The 21,580-nt window shown below is 34.0% G+C and overlaps 1 protein-coding gene across 2 annotated transcripts in view; it reads right to left on the bottom strand.

Moving 5' to 3' along the window:
• Positions 1–21,580, bottom strand: part of LOC100374305 (sestrin-1-like) — a 119,053-nt gene that overhangs the window by 11,781 nt on the left and 85,692 nt on the right. For both annotated transcript variants that reach the window (XM_085505117.1, XM_085505118.1), the window contains 4 exons: positions 13,921–14,091; positions 7,976–8,158; positions 5,967–6,200; positions 1,510–1,642 (listed from right to left, as the gene is read on the bottom strand). In XM_085505117.1, coding sequence (XP_085361243.1) covers positions 1,510–1,642; positions 5,967–6,200; positions 7,976–8,158; positions 13,921–14,091 — 721 coding nt within the window. The remainder of the gene's footprint in view (positions 1–1,509; positions 1,643–5,966; positions 6,201–7,975; positions 8,159–13,920; positions 14,092–21,580) is intronic.

The raw sequence follows: 21,580 nt of genomic DNA, 5'->3' as shown, positions 1-21,580 counted from the left end.
TCTTTGGTTTCACATGGATGTGTAATTGTCTCATACTTTCTAAACAGATGGAACAATTGCGTCCCACTATATCTAGTGAGAACATTGTTCTGGCAATGTAAAAATAAAATCAATATTAGTCAAAGTGACAACTGTCAACTGTGTTTGCATGTGTATTCGTTTATTATTAAGAATACTTTATTTTGACAGACTTTTGAAACAATGTCAATGCGTCAATGGTCTTACTTACACCCTTTACCCCAGAGAGGCATTTTGTTGCTAGAAGAAAATATCTCAAAATAGGAGTACGTTTTAATTTATATGTCACTATAGTCTAGGGAAATCATTAACTTGTACAAAAATTCCCAGTGGCATGCTTGTTAACTAAGATTAGCTGGAGAAATTGATCAGAAATCTTAAAATAACAGCAGCATTCACAAGTTACAAATGGGGATATTATTGGCTCCATTGTCAACTTAGGTACTAATTATTCTAAAACACTGTTTCTACTGATCTAAAGAAGTTGACTCAGCCATAGATGATCGATGGCAGATACTATGAGTGTATTTAACCCTTATCCTGCCAGCCCCATGCACTTTTACAATGTACATTAACTTGAGATAAGAGTTAATAGTTATTCACTGGCTTTTATTGCTGCTGGTAAGTGAATTTCATTAAAATTAAATCCATATAAATATGAATTTACAATAAAACTTGTTTGACTGGAATCTTTGAATTAAATGCACATACCAGTGAAAATCTATTAACTATTCACAGGAGGAGTAAAAGACATTTTAGCTGCATTAAATAATAATGAATAAAATCATGAACCTTATTAAGTTGCCGGGGCCTAGATATAGAGGGGTTTATCTGGGGTTCAGGAAAACATGCTAGTATACTGCAAGTCATTATTTTCTACTTCACAAGCAGGCTTTACAAACTCTACAATATGTGGTATTAGATATGCATCAATGCATACCCGTAGTTAAAATGTAGACAAAATATTTTTTTATTTATCTTGATGGCATGATAAATAGAATCCTACAGGAATGCGAAGATTTAATTTCCAGTTTTAGGTCAGTGTATTTTATTTGAATATGAGATGAGACTACATCGAATGACACCCGATATAAATATTTAAGGCCAATAACATAAAAATAACATTTGAATTTACAAATGGTTTCTACATTTGTAAATTGTATAAAAAGCATTTATCAATGAAAACAAAATTAAGCAAGAAGTGATACAGTATTTACTTTAGCAGTAGTGCATGTTTCCATGGTTAAAAAAGGTGATTTAATGATTTAATTTAAACTTAATGATCCAGTTAAATGCATATTACCCCCCGGTAATAGCACAAATATGGTATACAGTAAACCACTTACATTTTCATGAATTTTGCAAGTTGAAAAATTTTGAAAAAGCAGTAAAAATTTTATTGCAGCCATTTAGAAAGGGAGTTACAGTGATCTTCTCAAATTTTTTTTTCTAGCAACATATCCATTATCATCCTATGATAGTGATACTTACATTCAACACTCTGTTTTTCTACTTTTTCAAACCTCTTGACCCTTTCTTCCTGTGTGGGTTCCTCAGCTTCAGACTCCTCTAATCTCCTCATCCGTTGCATCAATTCCTCAACTCCCTCACCAGTTTCAGGATCCTGTTATTAAGAAATCACTGTTATGAAGCTAGTATAGAAAAAATATTAAATTTGTACACCAGAAACAACCAGTAGTCTCAGTTCCTCTTTCACACGCAAAAACAACAGGAAGGAAGTTTTCTTGATGTTGTACCTGACTAATTTTCTTTATATAGTTTCAAGGCGATCAAGACATTTTCAAATTTTTTGCGTCCAAATAAAAAAGAAAGAAAGAAAAAAGTGTTCTCACAGTTCGGAAGTTCAGGTATACCGTGAACAGGCAGCTAGGCAACTATTGTGTACATGTTCATACATTCTCCAGCACAGAACAATAATGATCAAATATCAATATTATTTCAGTAATGTAGCAACATGACAGTTGACTGCATGTGTGCAGCTTTTCATCAACCTTTGAGAAAGAGACCTGAATCAGGCTGTGCAACCAGGTCATTGACTTACTTTATTCAAAAGCAGCGTTCAGTGAACTGAGGATGAACTTGTAAATGGAAATTTGTACTTTTGCATACCTGATTTCTAATCAAGTTTTAGTGTTTTACATGTCCAGAGATACAACAAATAAGTTAGAAATTTGTTTGGTGAAATTTAAGATCCATTTGGTCAGGCTAAGGCTACCCCCTTCCCAAATCCATAACAGGTTGGTGATTTTATTTTCAGTCCACCCTGTAGCTACATGTATTTTCATTGTACCAACCCCAGTCTATAATTACAGACCCTCAAATCTCTCAGCATTTAGTTTGTCTCGTCAAAAGTCAATAAATTCACGGAGGTGGAGCTACGTTGCAGAACATTTTATGTTTCTTAGATGCACACAACTGTACCAAGTATTTCTATGGCCTTTGTGCACGTTGCTGTGGAATGCAGGTCAAAGAGTCAGTGAAAACGCAACAAAATCCTGAGCAACCAAATTTATATATGTTTCACATATTAGGGTAGTCTTGTTACACTGTTCAGGAAAGTCAACAACTATCACAAAGTACAGTTTTCTGAAAGTTCTTTTGATTTCACTGGTGATGATTGCCAAGTAGTGAAAATACCTGGACATTCGGTCCTGAGAATAATCCAGCTATGTACTAAAGAACTCATTTTCACTGGAACACATTTTCACTAATAACAGCATTTTGGGACATACCCCGGGTAGTTTGTTTTGTTCAGTGATTGATATTACATTCTAAATACAGAGATAAAGGTGTTTTCTTCAGATTATATTTTTTGCTAAGTCAGCAAAAATTAATACCAGTTTTACTATTCATTCAAGAAGCTTAGCTTCATGTGGGAAATCAACCTATTTGCAAGCAGAAAACGTACCAACTGTATTGAGTCCTGACAAACTAATTCTTATTCAGAAGATCAAACAAGACTGAATGAAACCAATACTTGGATGGAAACAGGGGATCCATTCATAGTATCAAGTAGTCTTCAGTCAGTGTGTGTGTGTTTAAAATTTGTTTAATCTCATTACTACTATTTATTTTGTTAGAAGATACCCAAGTTCATGCAAGAGTCACCGGGTATTTATTTACGAGTTACACAGGTGGTGAATTTCACACTAGCAAAGAAGTACTATTTATTGCTACCAATATGTTTTACTGTAAATTGCTTTTACTCTACTTTACATACATCAACATAGCTGCTGAGGAGACCTCAAAGTTCAAGAGCTGCACACATCTTAAATTTGAAGCTATATGACAGCAAATGCTATTAAATATAGAATGTGAAAACACATTTAGTGTCATACTATTAAATTCTATTATTAGAATCAGCCAGATTTGTACAAGTTCATACGGACACTCTTGAAGAATGAATCAGTATTTTTAATATCAGGGAGGTCACAGAGGTCAATTTGAAACAGTGTTATTTAAGTTACCATAGGGTTTTTAATAAAGTGAGATTTAGTAGAGAACACCTGTAAGGTTCGCATAACCGCATTCCATTTAATTTTATTATTCAGAAACATGTGTATCAAATCTTGAACTCTGTATTTTAAAAAAAAACAGTCGTCAAACAGCATGTGATCAATTTATGTTATATACATCACATGGGACTCACATCAAAATGACTGTAATTACAGCGTTATGTCAATCTGCACATATACAATCCAATTTCTACAGCTTGAGTACAATGGTTGATTGATCCATTCCAATACTGTTTTGCAGTCATGTGTAATTGCATCATTAATCATGTTTCCCTTCAGACAAAGGTATTACAGTATTCATAGGTGAGCATGTACAATAGCCTTTCTAGAAATATTCACTCTAGGTACATCAGTTTGATATACCTTAATCTCTGGCAGAGGTGCAGGTAATGTTTAAAGGTAAATTTATACACAAATTACAGTATCACATGTTCTTTAAAATGTTATAATACTCTACTACATTAACATTTTATTTGTTTTCATTCAGCAATCATGTTCTAAAAATCATACCCCTATCACTGTTTCGTTGAAATGTAGCTTTCCTGATATACGTCAATATTTAAAGTGCTTTAACTGGCCTGATTTTGCGAGAGTTGGATCATAGGAAAAATAGTGATAATTTTGGAACAGGAATAATTTTCACAGAGGCTTATTATAGATAACTGATAATCCCTATGTTAAGCTATCATATTGTACAAAAACGTTGGCAGCATAAAATTTAATGGTCATCTTTAAAACAAAGATTGTTCCTCTATACTTCCAGATACAAGTGTCTTTCATACTGCTATAACTAATGACAGTAAAAACCTCTCAGACATGCAAATGTATTGTTACATTGCAGCCACAACACATGATTAATAGGCACTCAATGTTGGGTGAAAAAAACGCTTTTCGGCCCTCCAGCTATATCAAGAAATAGTTTCTCTGCAAGGCTTGTGAAGCAACACCTAAATCACACATCTACACTCCTAAATCACTGGAAGTAATAGCGTAAGAACAATTACGTTTCAAAATGCAGCACCAAATCTGAGTAGTAGTACCTTTTAAAATGCAGTGCAGAATTTAAGTATCAGATACTTAAATCAAAAGTGGAATTTATTGCTAATGTTTTTTTTTCCCAATTTTCAGAAATGGTATAAATGTCAATTAATTTAATATTTGTCTGTGTTGAGGTTGATGTATCGGCTGTTTTTACATTACAAGTACAAAGTTGGTATGTTACCAACATGTACCAGCACAGCTGAGGCTCAGTTTAATGTGAGGACAACTCACTGGGAAAAAACAAGTTGATTTCCGGACATTCAAGTAACTGCTGTCAAAATCAAGTTTAAACTGCTTAGTGAACAGTCGGCTCTGAGAATCGAACCCAGAACCTCCCTGGTACAAGGCAAACATGCAAACAACTGTACCATCGCCCATGTCACCTTATATTATATGTTCAATGTACAAGAATACACAGTTTCCTAAGACTCTGTCATTGTGGTGGATTAAAATCACAATGTGTGGGGAGTAAAATCCTAGTGAGTTCCAGCCATACCACTGACAGACATGCCAGGCAAGCCAGTGATATTAGGACCAAGAAAATCATGTTCGTAATCTCCTTTGGAGGCATCTTATATTACACAAGTCATGAACTCCAAAATCAAGTAAGCTAGGCAATTCTTGAGGTGATCATAAAAAGTGAACCGAGCATACACATTTATGACACTGAAAGACTTTTATGCGAGAACATTCATTAAACATATTTTACAATTTAAATAAACATTTTAATAATTACTGTAAAAGACTTGTAATTTATTTTCAATGAACAGGTAAATTCAGCGAGAATAAAATCAAGTGAAATATACTTTGCAATAATGATTTACATGAATATTATCCAACAAATTAGTGAAATTAAATTTATCCACAGTATTTACATATTTACTGCTCAGAAAATGGCTGCCAATAAAAGTTAGTTGGTAGTCATACCGGCAAAGGTACTTTGCTATTACATGTACCTTACAGTATAATGCTTATTATTTGAACATTTTTGGGGGGCGGAGCTACATCACAGAATGTTCTAGGATGTGCACAACTGTACCATGTATTTCTATGGGCTTTGTGTGAACAGGCGATGAGGCAAGTGAAAACAGCTAAAGTCAAGAAAAAGCACAAACTCAATCTTGAGGTAATTCCAAGCAACCAAATTGATATATGTTGCCCAAGTAGGGATAATCTTTTTACAGTGTTCAGGAGAGTCTCAACAGCTAGCCCAAAGTACAGTTTTTTTTAAGAGTTTTTGGCTTTTGTTTACGCTGGTGGTGGTTGCCCGGTGGGGAAAATTCCTGGATGTGCAGCCAGTAGCAATCATTTCTTGCACAAGTTCTGCTTAGATGCAGGAGCAAAATATTAAAAAAAGAATATTGGACTCACCGATTGGACATGGTTAGCATCGGCAGAGTTTTGACAGTTAGACATGTGATGATCTTTGGTGTTTGTAACTTCAGTGACTGAGGGCGGCTTCATGGTATGTCCCCCTTCCATATCGATTTCTGGATGTATTCCGCATCCGTAGACATAGCTACAGAGACTGTGGAAGTGTGTTAATAATGTAATAGCATGCACCAATTCAGATACTGACCAATTGTCTTCACCTCGGAGTAGTTTCTGTTAAAACAAAAAGGAATAATGAAAATAAAAGATATAATTGTGCTAACCATAACTATTCAAGATTTTTAATGTGTCTGGTTTGTCACGTTTTATTTTCTACTGAGGTGTAAATTGTCAATCACAGAGAAAATTAATTATAGATCACTATGTTGATACTGTATTGGATTTTGGTGTTTTCTAGGTTGTAGGCTTCAATTTAATCAAACTAAGGTAAATTTATCCAGCATCATATTAAACTGGCACCGCAATGAATGTGGTTATTTTAAATAATAATTTTTTTTATCTGCTTTATTTGGAAGAATCCATTTAATTATTAGAGCAAACAATACTGTCACCACCCACATAAAATAGTATGATCCATTACAGAATGGTGAAATTACCATTGAATTGCAAATATAGGATTACTCTAACCTAAACATTATTGTAATTACTTGAAAGAGTCAGTTATTCTGCTTCCTTCAACAAATCAATAATTTAGAAGTAACATTTAATTATGACTGAAACTAGAAGCTCACGGTAAAACCGTTCTGTATACACTGGGTATACATGTATGTGTGTGTATTTGTGTGGGAGTAAGTGTGGGTGTATTATTGCTTTCTCTCATTTGGTTCTATGGAAGGAACAGAATGATTTGCATCTTAGTATATGCCATGAAAATAGCATACAGCCACACAGTGCAGCAAGTATTCAAACTTTTTGTAAATAAGACATTTCAAATATGTTGTATATGTTGCATGAGACCCATATTTAACACAACACAGTGCAAAAACTGAGATGCTTTTAATTGAATAAAAATTCAATGAGATATAGAAAGCAAGATTTGTTTTATTTGTATGATCAGGAACATCTTAAATAAACATGTTAATTTTTAGTCTATGTCAATGTGCCAAGTTTAAGTGGAATTAATATATATGTGGTGGATAAGTTTATATCGCAAAACTAGGCGTTGGGGTGTTCTTTTCGTCACATAAAACGAACTGACTAATCATGCGGAATTGTTATTGAAACGGACATCGATTGCGTTGTGTTTTCTTGAGTTGAACAGACGTGAGATATAATTCAAATTGGTTTATTTGTACTCAACATGAACATCAATACGTTGTACAGCAAATACTTCTTGGTATAAAATATAGATCGCTAAATAATAGCTCCATGAGGAGTTGGCATCGTAGAGAGCATAGAAAGGAGGGTGTGCATAACGAGCATCAAGTTGCGAAGCTACCATAGAAGGAATTACAGCGACGGCCGGAATCGGACTTCTCACGACAGCGCTTTGCCTGGTTAATGTAATTGTCAACGTTAGAGCGGCATTTGTCTCGGTGACAGCTAATCGGAGAAGAGCCAAACACGTGTTTGTACTCTAGAATATATCATGCCAAAACGTTCCGAAAATAAAACAACGCTAATGATTGGCGCATACAAACGAAACATAGCGCTGTCATTCCATATTAGGAGTGACACGCGACTAACACGAGGCAGAACTTTGGTGGGAATTTTGGGCGGTAAACAGACAAATACCGCGAGAACGCAATGGGAAACAATGTAGCGAACGTTTGGATATAGCGTCACGGTTGCTACAGAAACCGATCTAGTCTCTCAGGACTCAACTCGTGGTTATCAAAACAATGTCTGAAATTACAAACTAGCTTGGAGAACATCATACAGAAAGTAAAATTTGTTCATGTTAGATAACTGCGCGCGACAATATACATGCATAGAAGGGATCCAAAATACTGTTGTTTTCCGTCTTTGTACAATTGACATAAACTTACCTGGATGTCATCTTTCGTCACAAGCCACGGCCGATGAGCTAACTTTTTGTTGAGATCATTAAGATGCCTCAGTTTATGCGGCACATGATGAATTCCTTTTAACCATTCTGGATCTCCACCTTGCAGCAGATATTCAGTCTCTTGAAGTCGCACTATATACAAGCACCGATGTCTCGCTGCAGCCTACAAATAAAGTATTACTCAAATAGTCAATATGCATTGCCCCTTATGATGCCTGAATTTCTAGTATCTCAAACAAGTGAACCTGTTCGATTTTCAAATTTCTATTATTTCAATGTTTTAAAATATAAAATGTAGCTTGTTTTGCTACAAATGGCTTTTGACAATATATGGAAAAGTCATAAGAAATCTTAATATAGGTGATGTTATGTCTGAAATTCCATGTTAGTTGCTTCACTACAAAAGCGTTCCATAATAGAAGCATATATAAAAACAAACTTGTATTTGTTGTATAAGAATAATTAAAATATTAATTATTTTGATCATAGAAACACATTACATAAGCACATGTGCAAGTAATAAAGTAAGTAGGACAAGGCTTGAACTTCAGAGGCATCAAAGGTCATTGCCTTAATGCCCAAGACTTTGCTTGGTGCCCCCTTACAGAAAAGATTGTTTAGCATAGTACTGATTATCAAGTTATAGTGACAGCAAATGAATGGTTAAATTACACAGTAAATTGAGTTTTAACAGAATGACACAGTATGACGTCAAACACTACTTTCACAGGGAATAATTGTTCCAAAGTCAGAGTGTTTTTACAGCTACAAAATGTCAAATTTAATGATTATATAACTGTGGATTTGTAAGGACATGGTGACTGACTTTTACTGATGACAGAAAAATACCATAACCACTTTTATAGAACTTAAGTGTTTATGTAAGAAAAATAAAACTTTTCGTTAAAATCACAAACCCTTTGAAAGACAAAGTCACCTTTCAAAAAATTTAAAAAAAGATGCACTAATGTTTAGCGAAAAAAATGATGGCATTTAATGTGACAATATACATGCAACTGTAACTCTGCCATCTCACCTAGTGATTGTATTATTGACATTGGCATACTTTCAAGTCAGCATTGTTGTTTTGTATACAGTGACTTTGAGGATTAACAGTAATAAATAGGTAGTGGTCACACACTACGCACACATGATCCAGTTTTGTCTAAATAAATAATACCTTTATGTGACAAGCACATACAAGATCCATATCAACCTTCAAATCATGGTCAAGGTAAAGCTTTCTGGACATAACTGCTTCTATATAAATTATCAAAGTGAATATCTTCATCATAAAAACAGCTTTTTGCAATGATGTACAGGCTTAGGCTGGCACAGTCAACCCCCCCCCCCCCCAATGTTTAAATACAAGAGAAAATCTCATTTCTGAGTTAAGTATTCACTGTATTAGCTGTTCTATAGAGAAAATATAACCTACTGCCTTGTGCTTTAATCACAATTAGCAATTAAAGCAGATCAATTCAATAATGAGGCCATAATTACATGTATATTGATTGATGTCAAGCACAAGAAAGAGTTTATAGATACAATAATGTTAGTTACATAGTTACACAGATCAGAGAAAAAACAACATAAAAACAAGTCATTGAAAATGACACAGTTCCCGTTAAATTAAGTTCTCTTTGTGCTCGTCATATTAAAGCAGAGGGGTTGTCGCGAGCGTGTCCTTGAAACTTGAGTTCCAAGTGATGTATACAACAGATTGTTTATTTACATCAAAACACGTGTTCCGTGTAGTAGTAATATGGCCAAAAATAAAAACAGCCGTTACTCGGCCATCTTTGATCTGATTATGAAACACACTGATATGTATGATCATAGACCCTCTAGGGTCTATGGTATGATGTATTTGCCAAATACGAATGAAAATGGTACATAAATTGTGAAAATATAGTAGTAAGGCAAAAAGTCAGATGGCTGTCAATCGGCCATCCTTGACCAGATTTTGAAACAAATTGTCATGGACATGCATCCTAACATGTATAAAGTACATGTATGTGCCAAATTTGAATGAAAACTGACAGAGCACGTCCAAGATACCGCATAAAAAAAACATGATGGCTGCCAGTCGGCCATTTTGAATTGAATCGCTGAACCACTGCATGTGCATATGTCCCACATAAGGTACTAGGCACATGCAAAGAATGAACGGAATCGGTCCACAGGATTCTGAAATATGACTCTGGACAGACTGACGCACTGACGGACGGACACACGGACGGACAGACTCAGGAACTCACAGACGGTCTGGGACATGTATCCTAACATGTATCATCTATGTACTAAATTTGAATAAAAACTGACAAAGCATGTCCAAAATACGACATTTTCAAAAAACAAGATGGCTGCCAGTTGGCCATCTTTGATCCAATTGTGAAATAAATCGTCATGGACATGTATCCTAACATGTATAATCTATGTACCAAGTTTGAATGAAACTGACAAAGCATGTCCAAAATACAACATTTTAGAAAAACAAAATGGCTGCCAGTCGGCCATTTTAAATTGAATCGCTAAACCACTGGGGCATATGTCCCACATAAAGTACTAGGCACATGCAAAGAATGAACGGAATCGGTCCAAGGGATTCTGAGATATGACTCCGGACGGACGCACGAACGGAGACCAAATTATAAGTCCCTGTTTTCGGACTTTGTCCGAACGGGGACTAATGAACATATGATAATATTTAACAAGCAGCCTATCGGCTGAGATAGCTCCGCTGTTAGCAATGCACATTTCAATTAAAGAACTGAAGACATCATTAGAAAATGAACAATATGTATAGTATCAAAGCAATCGGACTTACAGTTTTTAACAAGAAGTCGAAAATATCACTTTCTACGAAAAATGACAAAAATATTCACCAAAATTAGAGAATTGAGGATATCATCACGAAATGAACAAATCTAAGAAAGGTCTACATGTAGTATCTATATAGTAATATCGAAGCAATTGAACTATTGGTTTTTAACAAGAAGTCGAAAATATCACTTTTTACCAAAAATTACAAAAATATTCACCAAAATTAGAGAATTGAAGATATCATCACGAAATGAACAAATTTGAGGATGGTCTACATGTAGTACCTATATATGTAATATCAAAGCAATCAGACTATTGGTTTTTTACAAGAAGTCGAAAATATCACTTTTTACCAAAAATAACAAAAATATTCACCAAAATTATAGAATCTAAGATACCATCACGAAATGAACAAATCTGAGAAAGGTCTACATGTAGTATCTAAATATGTAATATCAAAGCAATTGAACTATTGGTTTTTAACAAGAAGTCGAAAATATCACTTTTTACCAAAAATTACAAAAATATTCACCAAAATTATAGAATACAAGATATCATCACGAAATGAACAAATCTGAGAAAGGTCTACATGTAGTATCTAAATATGTAATATCAAAGCAATTGAACTATTGGTTTTTAACAAGAAGTCGAAAATATCACTTTTTACCAAAAATTACAAAAATATTCACGAAAATTAGAGAATTGAAGACATCATCACAAAATGAACAAATCTGAGAGAGGTCCACATGTAGTACCTATATATGTAATATCAAAGCAATTGCACTTGCGGTTTTTAACAAGTCGAAAATATCACTTTTTACCAAAAATTACAAAAATATTCACCAAAATTAGAGAATTGAAGATATCATCACAAAATGAACAAATCTGAGAGAGGTCCACATGTAGTACCTATATATGTAATATCAAAGCAATTGCACTTGCGGTTTTTAACAAGAAGTCGAAAATATCACTTTTTACCAAAAATGACAAAAATATTCACCAAAATTAGAGAATTAAAGATATCATTACAAAATGAACAAATCTGAGAGAGGTCCACATGTAGTATCTATATATGTAATATCAAAGCAATTGCACTTGCGGTTTTTAACAAGAAGTCGAAAATATCACTTTTTACCAAAAATGACAAAAATATTCACCAAAATTAGAGAATTAAAGATATCATTACAAAATGAACAAATCTGAGAGAGGTCCACATGTAGTACCTATATATGTAATATCAAAGCAATTGCACTTGCGGTTTTTAACAAGGAGTCGAAAATATCACTTTTTACCAAAAATGACAAAAATATTCACCAAAACTAGAGAATTGAAGATATCAACATGAAATGAACAAACCTAAGAGAGGTCTACCCAAGGTACATATACACCAAGTATCAAAGCATTCAGGCTTGTAGTTTTCAAGAAGAAGTCGAAAAAGTAAAACATTGACACGGACGACGACGGACAATCACTCATATGATAAGCTCCGCTCGACAAAGTCGACAGCGGAGCTAAAAATTCATGCATGCACATATACATGTTTAGGAACAATTACAAAAGGATTCTATTTTTATAATATTTACTTTTATTAGTTTGACATAAAATATATTATTAATATTAAAATAGAAAACGAATGCCAATTTGTTTTGTCTGTGTGCATTGCAGACGCAACATCTGAGATTGCATCTTAAATAATTGGTATAACAAAGAGTTATTTCAGATTTCCTTACTTATGACACAGAATCTTCATTTCATGTCATTGGTTTGTCCCTAAAGCCCAATAATGCTAAATCAGCAAATTACTTCAAGCAATGCATTATGCAGGTGTAAATTGCTGTGGTCTTCATCTAATATACATATACATGTATGAATCAATCAGGTTTATTTGAAGGATAATTCAGTTCTCAGGAGGAAAAAAACAGACTAAATTGGTAGGGATTTATAGGTGTTCTAATATTCTCTGTGTAATATTTTCAGTATTAAATTTTTGTTTTTTCTCCCCAGAGATATAAGCAGCGGCATAGTGCGGGGTACATTATGGTATATTTTGCAGGCACAAAGCCACTTAAACCATGCTAATATGAACTAAATATATCCTAGAACACACTGAGCTTATAAAAAAAAAAAACGCCTATTCACTGATTTCTAATTACCTGTCTAAAAATCTGCTGAAGCATATTGCTTATTTGATGTACATTGAGACAAATCCGTGAAACTATGGTAATACTATGGGTATTCTAGCTGGGAATTGTTTTTTGCTGAAAGACACAAATTATGTTCATAATAATTTGTCGACAACTGTACTTTCACACGATTTTATTTTTGTTGATGTAAACACTAACTTTACAGTAATTGACTGTGTGATAGCAGTTGAAGTGCTACAGTCATCACGTCGCAAGTGTTATGATTTCGAGTAAGCAAGCAAAGTATTTTACACGCATTGTATACTTCGCTATGGGACCCATAACAACATGACACTGTGCAACGACTGTATATTTAACATATGAAAGCTTATTTATTCACTGTATTTTATTTTTGGCTATATAGATAAAGTAAAAACGTGCTAAATTAAAAGTTAACCATAGTATGTTTTCTTCATGAACCAGTGAATTTAAAGCTTAGAGAATATCCATGCAGCATCAGAATATTTAAACCTAGTGCCTGCAACATTAAATCTAAAATTAAACCCAGTGAATTTTTCACTCTCTGCAGTAATGTCAGCGGTATGAGTTGTCACTGTCATCAATAACACACGGCTGAATTGATCAAATGCTTGGGAAAGTGGTTAAGCATGTACACTGGCTGGCTAAACACGATAAAGACTGTTTTATTGAGCTTTGAATATCTCACTCACTTTTACGATGTTTTAAACATCAATTAATTTAAATTCTATATAAGATTTTAAAAGGGGACACATTTTTTTTGCCAACTTTGTCATTATGTGATTAAATATGTAGTAAACAATACACAATAAACAATAAACAAATTAACAAAAATGTAATGGGCTTTTAAATCCAGTGAGACGTATCAATTGTGCGAGGTGAAAAGGTGAAGCGAGTACTCACTGTCAGTAAAGCAGAAGAAGAAAAACATACTTACCATAATAGCAATGTAATGTCTATAGTCATATGGTAGAGGACCATCTCCACGCAGCATGAAATTCTGTGTTCTAAAAAAATGTTCAAGATACTGTGGATGGAATCCCATCACTTGGGTGATATGATCCAACCGACTGGTCTGTAGGAAGACATCGATGAACATCTTGTTCTTCTGTTTAAATTGAGAACATTGACACATTTAGAATTTTGAACAAGAAATGCCTGTCTGGGAATATACAAGGAAAGAAACAAATCCAAGCTGCTGCCAAGTACGTCCATCCGCTGGAGTTTTTACAATGTTTAACTGAGGGTTTTACCCCTTCTTGATTACATGCACCTTTTACGAAACATTCACAGACGCCAATACTTTCTAAGTGGCTGCCCTAGCTAGAACCGATTTATGAACATAAAAAACATCAGCTGATGTGAGCATGAATAAGTAGATAATACCACTATTTATGAAAGGGGTGGGCAGGGTCTAAAAATGAGGGGAACAGAATGAGAACAATGTGTCATTTATGAGCTGAAGTGACACAGACTGTATTTGCCCTTTTTAGAAAATGGCTTTAATTTATAAAAATTATAATTATGTGAAAAGTATTGAACTCTTTTCACTCGCGGGACAGACAGGAAGGTGAACTCACAAGAACATTAAAATTATATTTATTTGTTAATTAGGTAAAACCACTAGCAACAGAAAGAATAAAGCATGATTAATGAAACTTGAAATGCATCTACAAAATTGTCGTCTTTAGATGAAGACACATTGAATGTAATAAATTAAAACCATCAAAGTCAGGGAGAGATTTAAGTGCCTTGACACACATACAATTATAATTAGCATACAATGGAATGTTTTATTTTCATTATTTATATTAAAATGAGATGCAATTATATGAATTGCCATGCATTATTCATCCTGATTAAATAACACAAAACATAAGTTGGTCCAGGGACTATCAGTGCACAGCTGGCTGGTACCAAGTATGGATTTGATAATGCTGGTGGCAGGCAGTGATCAAAATAGAGGGGAGGGTGATGTTCCTAACTTGGCTCTCTACATCACAAGAGATCTTTTTTTCTGCACAAATACTTTCAACAGACCTATCACTAGCTTTATCCTCATCATCATTTCTCTCATTTTCTATCTCCCGTCGAACATTGTACTCCTGTCTTGTTTTGAATTTACAACAATTTGTACATGTCTGAGCTTTCTTTCACTGGTTCCAAAATATTTGTAGTACCCCTAACTGGATCCCAAACTCCCAACTCCTTGTGGCTGGAGCATACAAATTGTGACTCAATGCAACTAAAATACACAAGCAGCCTGTCGGCTGAGATAGCTCCGCTGTTAGCAATGCACATGGCAGTTAAAGAACAGAAGATATCATTAGAAAATGAACAAATCTGAGCGAGTTCCACATGTAGTACCTATATATGTAATATCAAAGCAATTGAACTTGCGGTTTTCAACAAGAAGTTGAAAATATCACTTTTTACCAAAAATTACAAAAATATTCACCAAAATTAGAGAATTGAAGATATCATTATGAAATGAACAAATCTGAGAGAGGTCCACGTGTAGAAGCTATATATATAATATCAAAGCAATTGGACTTGCAGTTTTCAACAAGAAGTCGAAAATATCACTTTTTAGCAAAAATGACAAAAATATTCACCAAAATTAGAGAATAGAAGATATCATCATGAAATGAACAAATCTGAGAGAGGTCTACCCAAGGTACATATACACCAAGTATCAAAGCATTCAGGCTTGTAGTTTTCAAGAAGAAGTCGAAAAAGTAAAACATTGACACGGACAATCACTCATATGATAAGCTCCGCTCGACAAAGTCGACAGCGGAGCTAAAAATTAGTACTGTTACTATCTCCACCAGACTAGTAGAAGCTGATCACATGTATTCCCTGTCCCAGATATTAGAAACCTGGGATAGCTGACCCAAATTATCTCACTTTCAGTTAAACAACATTAACATACATTACAATAGCTGTTCTAGTTTCCTCATGAGCTATTATAGGATTCCAATAAAAGCAATTGAAATTAATAACACCTTCTGATGGAACATTCTAGAATACAGTGAACATGTTAATAAAACTAATGGAGGTGGTTGAAGATAAAAATATAATTTTAAATTGCAAAATGCATGACTTATTTTGAGAGATATTAGTACGATTTATTGACTTGGTCCATCACACCACACCATGTTTGGAAAACAACTTCCAAAAGATGATGCAATTTCAACAGCTATAAAGGTCAGGACTGAAAAAACACTCCTGAAAGATGATGAAATCTCAATGGACAAAATCGGGTATGGACAGGTTTTACAGGAAGTTCTGAATAATCTCAGTCACGTTCAACAGAGTTGTGTACTGAAAAACAATGATAAGGGGGGAAGTGGTATCTGGGAGTGTTTGTTTCTTATGCTAATAACAATGTATATGACAACTGACACGTAGTACAAAATTTATCTAAACTCCTTGAACAATTTTAAAATAGCACAGGTTTAAAGCAAGACCATATACCCTCAGTTAAGCATACGAAAAATTGACAGACGAAGAAGAATGTGAAATCATTTAGGGTAATACAAGTTTATCCAATATATACAATGAGATTTTATCTCCCAGAATGCACTGCATATATGTTAATTTGAATTTGTCCCAAACTACCTTAATTTCCAACACTCTCATCACCTGTTGTTCATTTAATAATCTCACTGACAATTTACTTTACAAATTAATAATCATGCTTTCTACGAAATACCATGGTGCATTCCAATAATTGACAGGACGAAAACAAGTCTGAAATTCAATATGAAGTGGGATGCATTTCAGCCAAATTGAACACCAGTGATCAAATAAAGGTTACACACTAAGATTAATTATTACCATACTATTGTGTTGATTATACAGAGCATATTATCCCCTGTTGCTAACTATTGACTAAAGCATGCAAGGCCTGTTTTGATTGTATCAAAACAATTATCCACAAGAAAGCTTAGAAAGAACTCCTGTGTGCTGAAAAGTATTGGAGACACATTGAAACTGATTCAAAATTTAAGATTTGCTTTTCAAATGAGAACTTGAACTTGAAAACAATGTGATTCACAGTATCAAAATGTATAATACATACAGAAAATACATTTGAATTTTCATCCATGGTTTTTAGTCTAATTCCAGAGCATCTCTGTGATGAATTCAATTTAAATCTGATTTTTTTATATATCAGAAATTGGCTAATAATAGATAATCAATATGCGTGTTTATCAACATTAAACTAATAATGTCCGCTGTGGATTACCTCAATGAACCAAATGAATTATTATACAAATTAAGCAATTATTATGCATAGATTTAGGTCTGCATATTGTTTGAGGGCGCCAAACAAATATGAATTATTATTATTATTATGCAAATTAGGTAATTAATATGATCTGAAAACTGAGCAGGGATGTGCATTGTTCTAGAGCATCAATGTATCAAGTTTCATTGAAATGGAATAATTAGTACATGTGATAGTGTAAAAGCTGAAAATTGGCTAATTATGAACACATTATTACCCAAAATTAATTAGGTCTCTAAATTGTTCTAGAGCATCTATGTACCAAGTTTTATTGAAAAGTAATGAAGTAATACATATAATTATGCAAATTAGGTAATTAATATTTCACGTATCTGTCTGTGCATTGTCCTATGTATCTTTTTACGTTTCATTCAAATGTGATGACTAGTACCTGAGATATCAGTGGAAAAGACGAAATATTGACTGTTCATTATGCAAATTAGGTTAATTATATGCATGGATTTTTACCCAAAACTAATCAAATATGTACATTAGTCTAGAGCATCTATGTAACAAGTTTCATCAAAATCCAACAAATGGCTCTTTAGATATCAGTGGAACAGTTATGGAACAGCTAATTATCATGCAAATTAGTAATTAATTTGCATAGTTTCAACCAAAACCTAATCAAATGCATCATAAATAAGCATCTATGCACCAAGTTTCATTAAAAACCAATATACGGTTACGAGATATCAGTGGAACAGACTCGCGCACGCGCGCACACACACACACGCACACACGCACACACACACACACACGCACACGCACACGCACACGCACACGCACACGCACACGCACACGCACACGCACACGCACACGCACACGCACACGCACACGCACACGCACACGCACACGCAGACAGGGTAACTGCAAAGACTCCCATTGTGTGCCTTGCACACGGGAGTCAAAAATTAGGGGTATCCCTGGTACAAACTGTTTCAGTGTTGCTAAAATAACTTAAATAGTTATCATTTGGGGATATAGACATACGATTGCAGCTACATAAAACAAGTAAACACATACAGTTTTTATGGTAGCTATATACAATTGGGTCAGCAAGGATGTAACAGTGAAGCATACTGCATAGTGGTAATACATGTATGCTTTATTTTTTCATTAGGATATGTTTCTTTGGAATGTTTTTTGTTTTGTTTTCTGTTTCTCTATTTCTTGGTTTAATGAAACCCTTTTGTTACTAAGATATCAGGCCACACAGCAGTCAAGCAAAGCGACAGACGTCAGCTGGACTAGTTTGGTCCAACTTACTTCGTGGAGTATGGAACGTGGCAGACAATGAAATTCAGATGTTTCATCATCTTTTATTTAAATTATTGACTCATCACAGCTGCTAGGTAACATCCTGTTTTGTTTTCTAGTCATACGATCTGATATATAACCAAAAGATGGGAACAAACAAGAAGCTTGGAATACTACCATTTGTGGTGCCTGGTACATTCAGAACATTATTTAGAAGTTGTTCTGTCACGCAAAAATATGATATCCTGTCAATTTTACATGTGAATCTAGAACTACAACAAGTAGTAAAGTGATATCAGGTGGAATACCCTTACAGAAATACTAAGCAGGCAGAAAAAAGAGAATATATACAATTTAGAATCATGGTCAAGTTATTCCTCATATTTTCCATGTGTAAAAATAAGCTGGGTCAATTGATGCAAATATAAATTCAGTAGATTATCCATGCTGAGTAAGACTGCCTCATAAACTTGTGCAATCCACCCTTTTTTATTGTCTTGAACTTAATTTCATATCAGTGAAGTTATCCAAGCATGAAGTTATCTGTTAAACAGGAACAGGAATTTCAACACCACCTCTCAGATTCAACAGCACCCACTTGCGGTAATGTACAAAATCATACCTTTAATATATTACTGATAACACAACACATGGCAACAATATTATTAGGTAGTTAAGACGAGAGACACACACTGTTTGATCAGACTGGTCATATATACCGATACTTTAGACAAAATGCAGGGGAAATGTCAAAAAGTTATCAGATTCCAAGGATTACAAGGGTTTATATAACATCAACTATCTTATCCTCTAGGGGTCTTGTTGGGGGTGTCAATTTAATAGTATAATATGCACTAAACAAATACTGTGCACTTCACCTGGTTATAAAATGTTTTAATGTGATATTGGGCAAACTCAATATGTATTCTATTTAAAGCACATCACCAGTAGTGTGCACAGAATCCAAGGAAGGTATGAATTTCAAGTTCCATGTTTCATATGCATCTTATGTGTAGTACTGTTTTTGGATTAATTATTAACAGTTTTTTAAAAGCTTAATTTAGTGCATATTAAACTCAACAATAGAAATTTGAAACACAGTGATATCTGGCAACATTAAATCCACTAAAAAATAAAACCAAGGGAATATTTTCCTGTTTACAGACAAATGCATTTTTTACACATAATTTGAACTACCACAGAGTGTGGTGCTTTAAATACAAAAAAAAAACTCATTGGTAAAAAATGTTCACAACATACATTGGACGCAGGCTTTTAGCCAGCCACTGTCTACCAGTCATTTTAGACAGTCACTCCACATTTTACAAAGTACAAAATTTCATTTGACATGCAAAATTACCAGTGAATTACAAAATAACCATAAAATAATCAACAACAAAACTATTGTAAATCTGTGGTTACATACTAGAGACTGCTGTCTTTCATTTCAATAAAGGTTTTAAACTTGCATGTTCTATTTTCTGGTTATAACCCTGCTTTGACGTACATGTAACTCATGTAAACACTCCTAATCAAGTACAGAATGCAGTACATTGCTAGATTTCGTGAGGTCAGGAAAGGTGTGTGAACTTTACACTAAACTGTCTATGCATGTGACGGCCAGTAATTGATGTACATAACCAAAGACCGTTTTGAATCTAAATATACATGATCTTAGAAGCAAAGGTTTGTTAGGACAAAGTTCAATAGCTACAGACCACATACTGGTAGTACTGATTAGAGCATCAGTTGGTTTGTGTATTGGAGCTAAAAAAGACAGTGACAATTCTTTGATGTTAGAGGTTTTTCGAAGGATAAAGTTGATTCCTTAGTTATACCATATTTGTTCTATTAGAAGTGTACCTCCAATAAAAGCAGATAAAGAACAAAAAATTGCATTTGTTGCATACTGATTCATTTAAAAATTATTTACATAAATGTATGTGCTAACAATAATTAGCAAATGCGTTCTTAGTAGTATTTTTTAACTCCATTATCTGTGCAATGGATACGACAACCACAATCATTCTACCCGGTATTAGTCAGGCCACCTAATTTCTAATAAAATTATTTTTTTCCTACCAATCCAGCAAGAAATTGAAAGATAATGCAATAACTGTTTGTATCTGTGGAATTGGGGGGGGGGGGGGGGTTGACTTGGAAGAGGTAGTGGATACAAAAAACACAATACAAAAACTAAAGTCTGATTGAAACAAGAGGAAGTTTACTAAAGATTACACTTAACTCGTTGCCATTGGTACTGACCCGAAAACTGACACTTGTAATTTTATTATATATAGTTACCTGAGACCACCCTACTAGACATGTTTTTATTCAGATATCGTACACAGTAAACACTCAGAGACATAAAGAAATGACATGTCTATATCCCCAAATGATAACTATTTACACAATTTGAGCAACACTGAAACAATTTTAAAATAATCACGCTTAAATATTTGCAAAAATGTGTGGTTAAATTGTTACATCAGATATACTAGTGATACTAGCTAAGGCGAATCAAAGTAAAATGTGAATATTTGCAACAGTATTTAGTCATAGTGACCTATGAAATTAATCTAAAGGATCATGTATATTGGTTTTATAAGACAACCAAGTGTTATCAATATCCTTACTCTGCCTTTTTTAGGATTGTCATAGCAACCAGACAACACAGAATACCAGGGTGATGAATGCCACATCACTCACCATCAATGAGGTTTCACCTTATGGCTAAAATTTGTCTCTATCTGGAGAAGCATAACAGGCAATGAATTTAACCCTTGCATTGAAATTATCACCAATTTATAAGTTACTGTACAAATAATGACATCATTATCAGATAGAAAAATGATAAATCTTATAATATTAAACAAAGTATATATTTATAGAACTTAGGTGACAAGAAGTGCGAGGTCATCAAAAGATAAAACAAGGTACAGATGGCATAAATCAATTGCATGTTTCTCATTAGGTTGATTGAATGGCAGGAGTTATGAGATACATTTACATCAAGATTTTCTACTTCCATTTCACTGAG

The sequence above is a fragment of the Saccoglossus kowalevskii genome, chromosome 11 (genome assembly GCF_978046115.1).
Source record: "Saccoglossus kowalevskii chromosome 11, keSacKowa6.1, whole genome shotgun sequence".
NCBI classification, from domain to species: Eukaryota; Metazoa; Hemichordata; class Enteropneusta; family Harrimaniidae; genus Saccoglossus; species Saccoglossus kowalevskii.
Note: the sequence above shows the minus strand (reverse complement) of the source record. Positions and strands in the feature narration are given on the sequence as shown.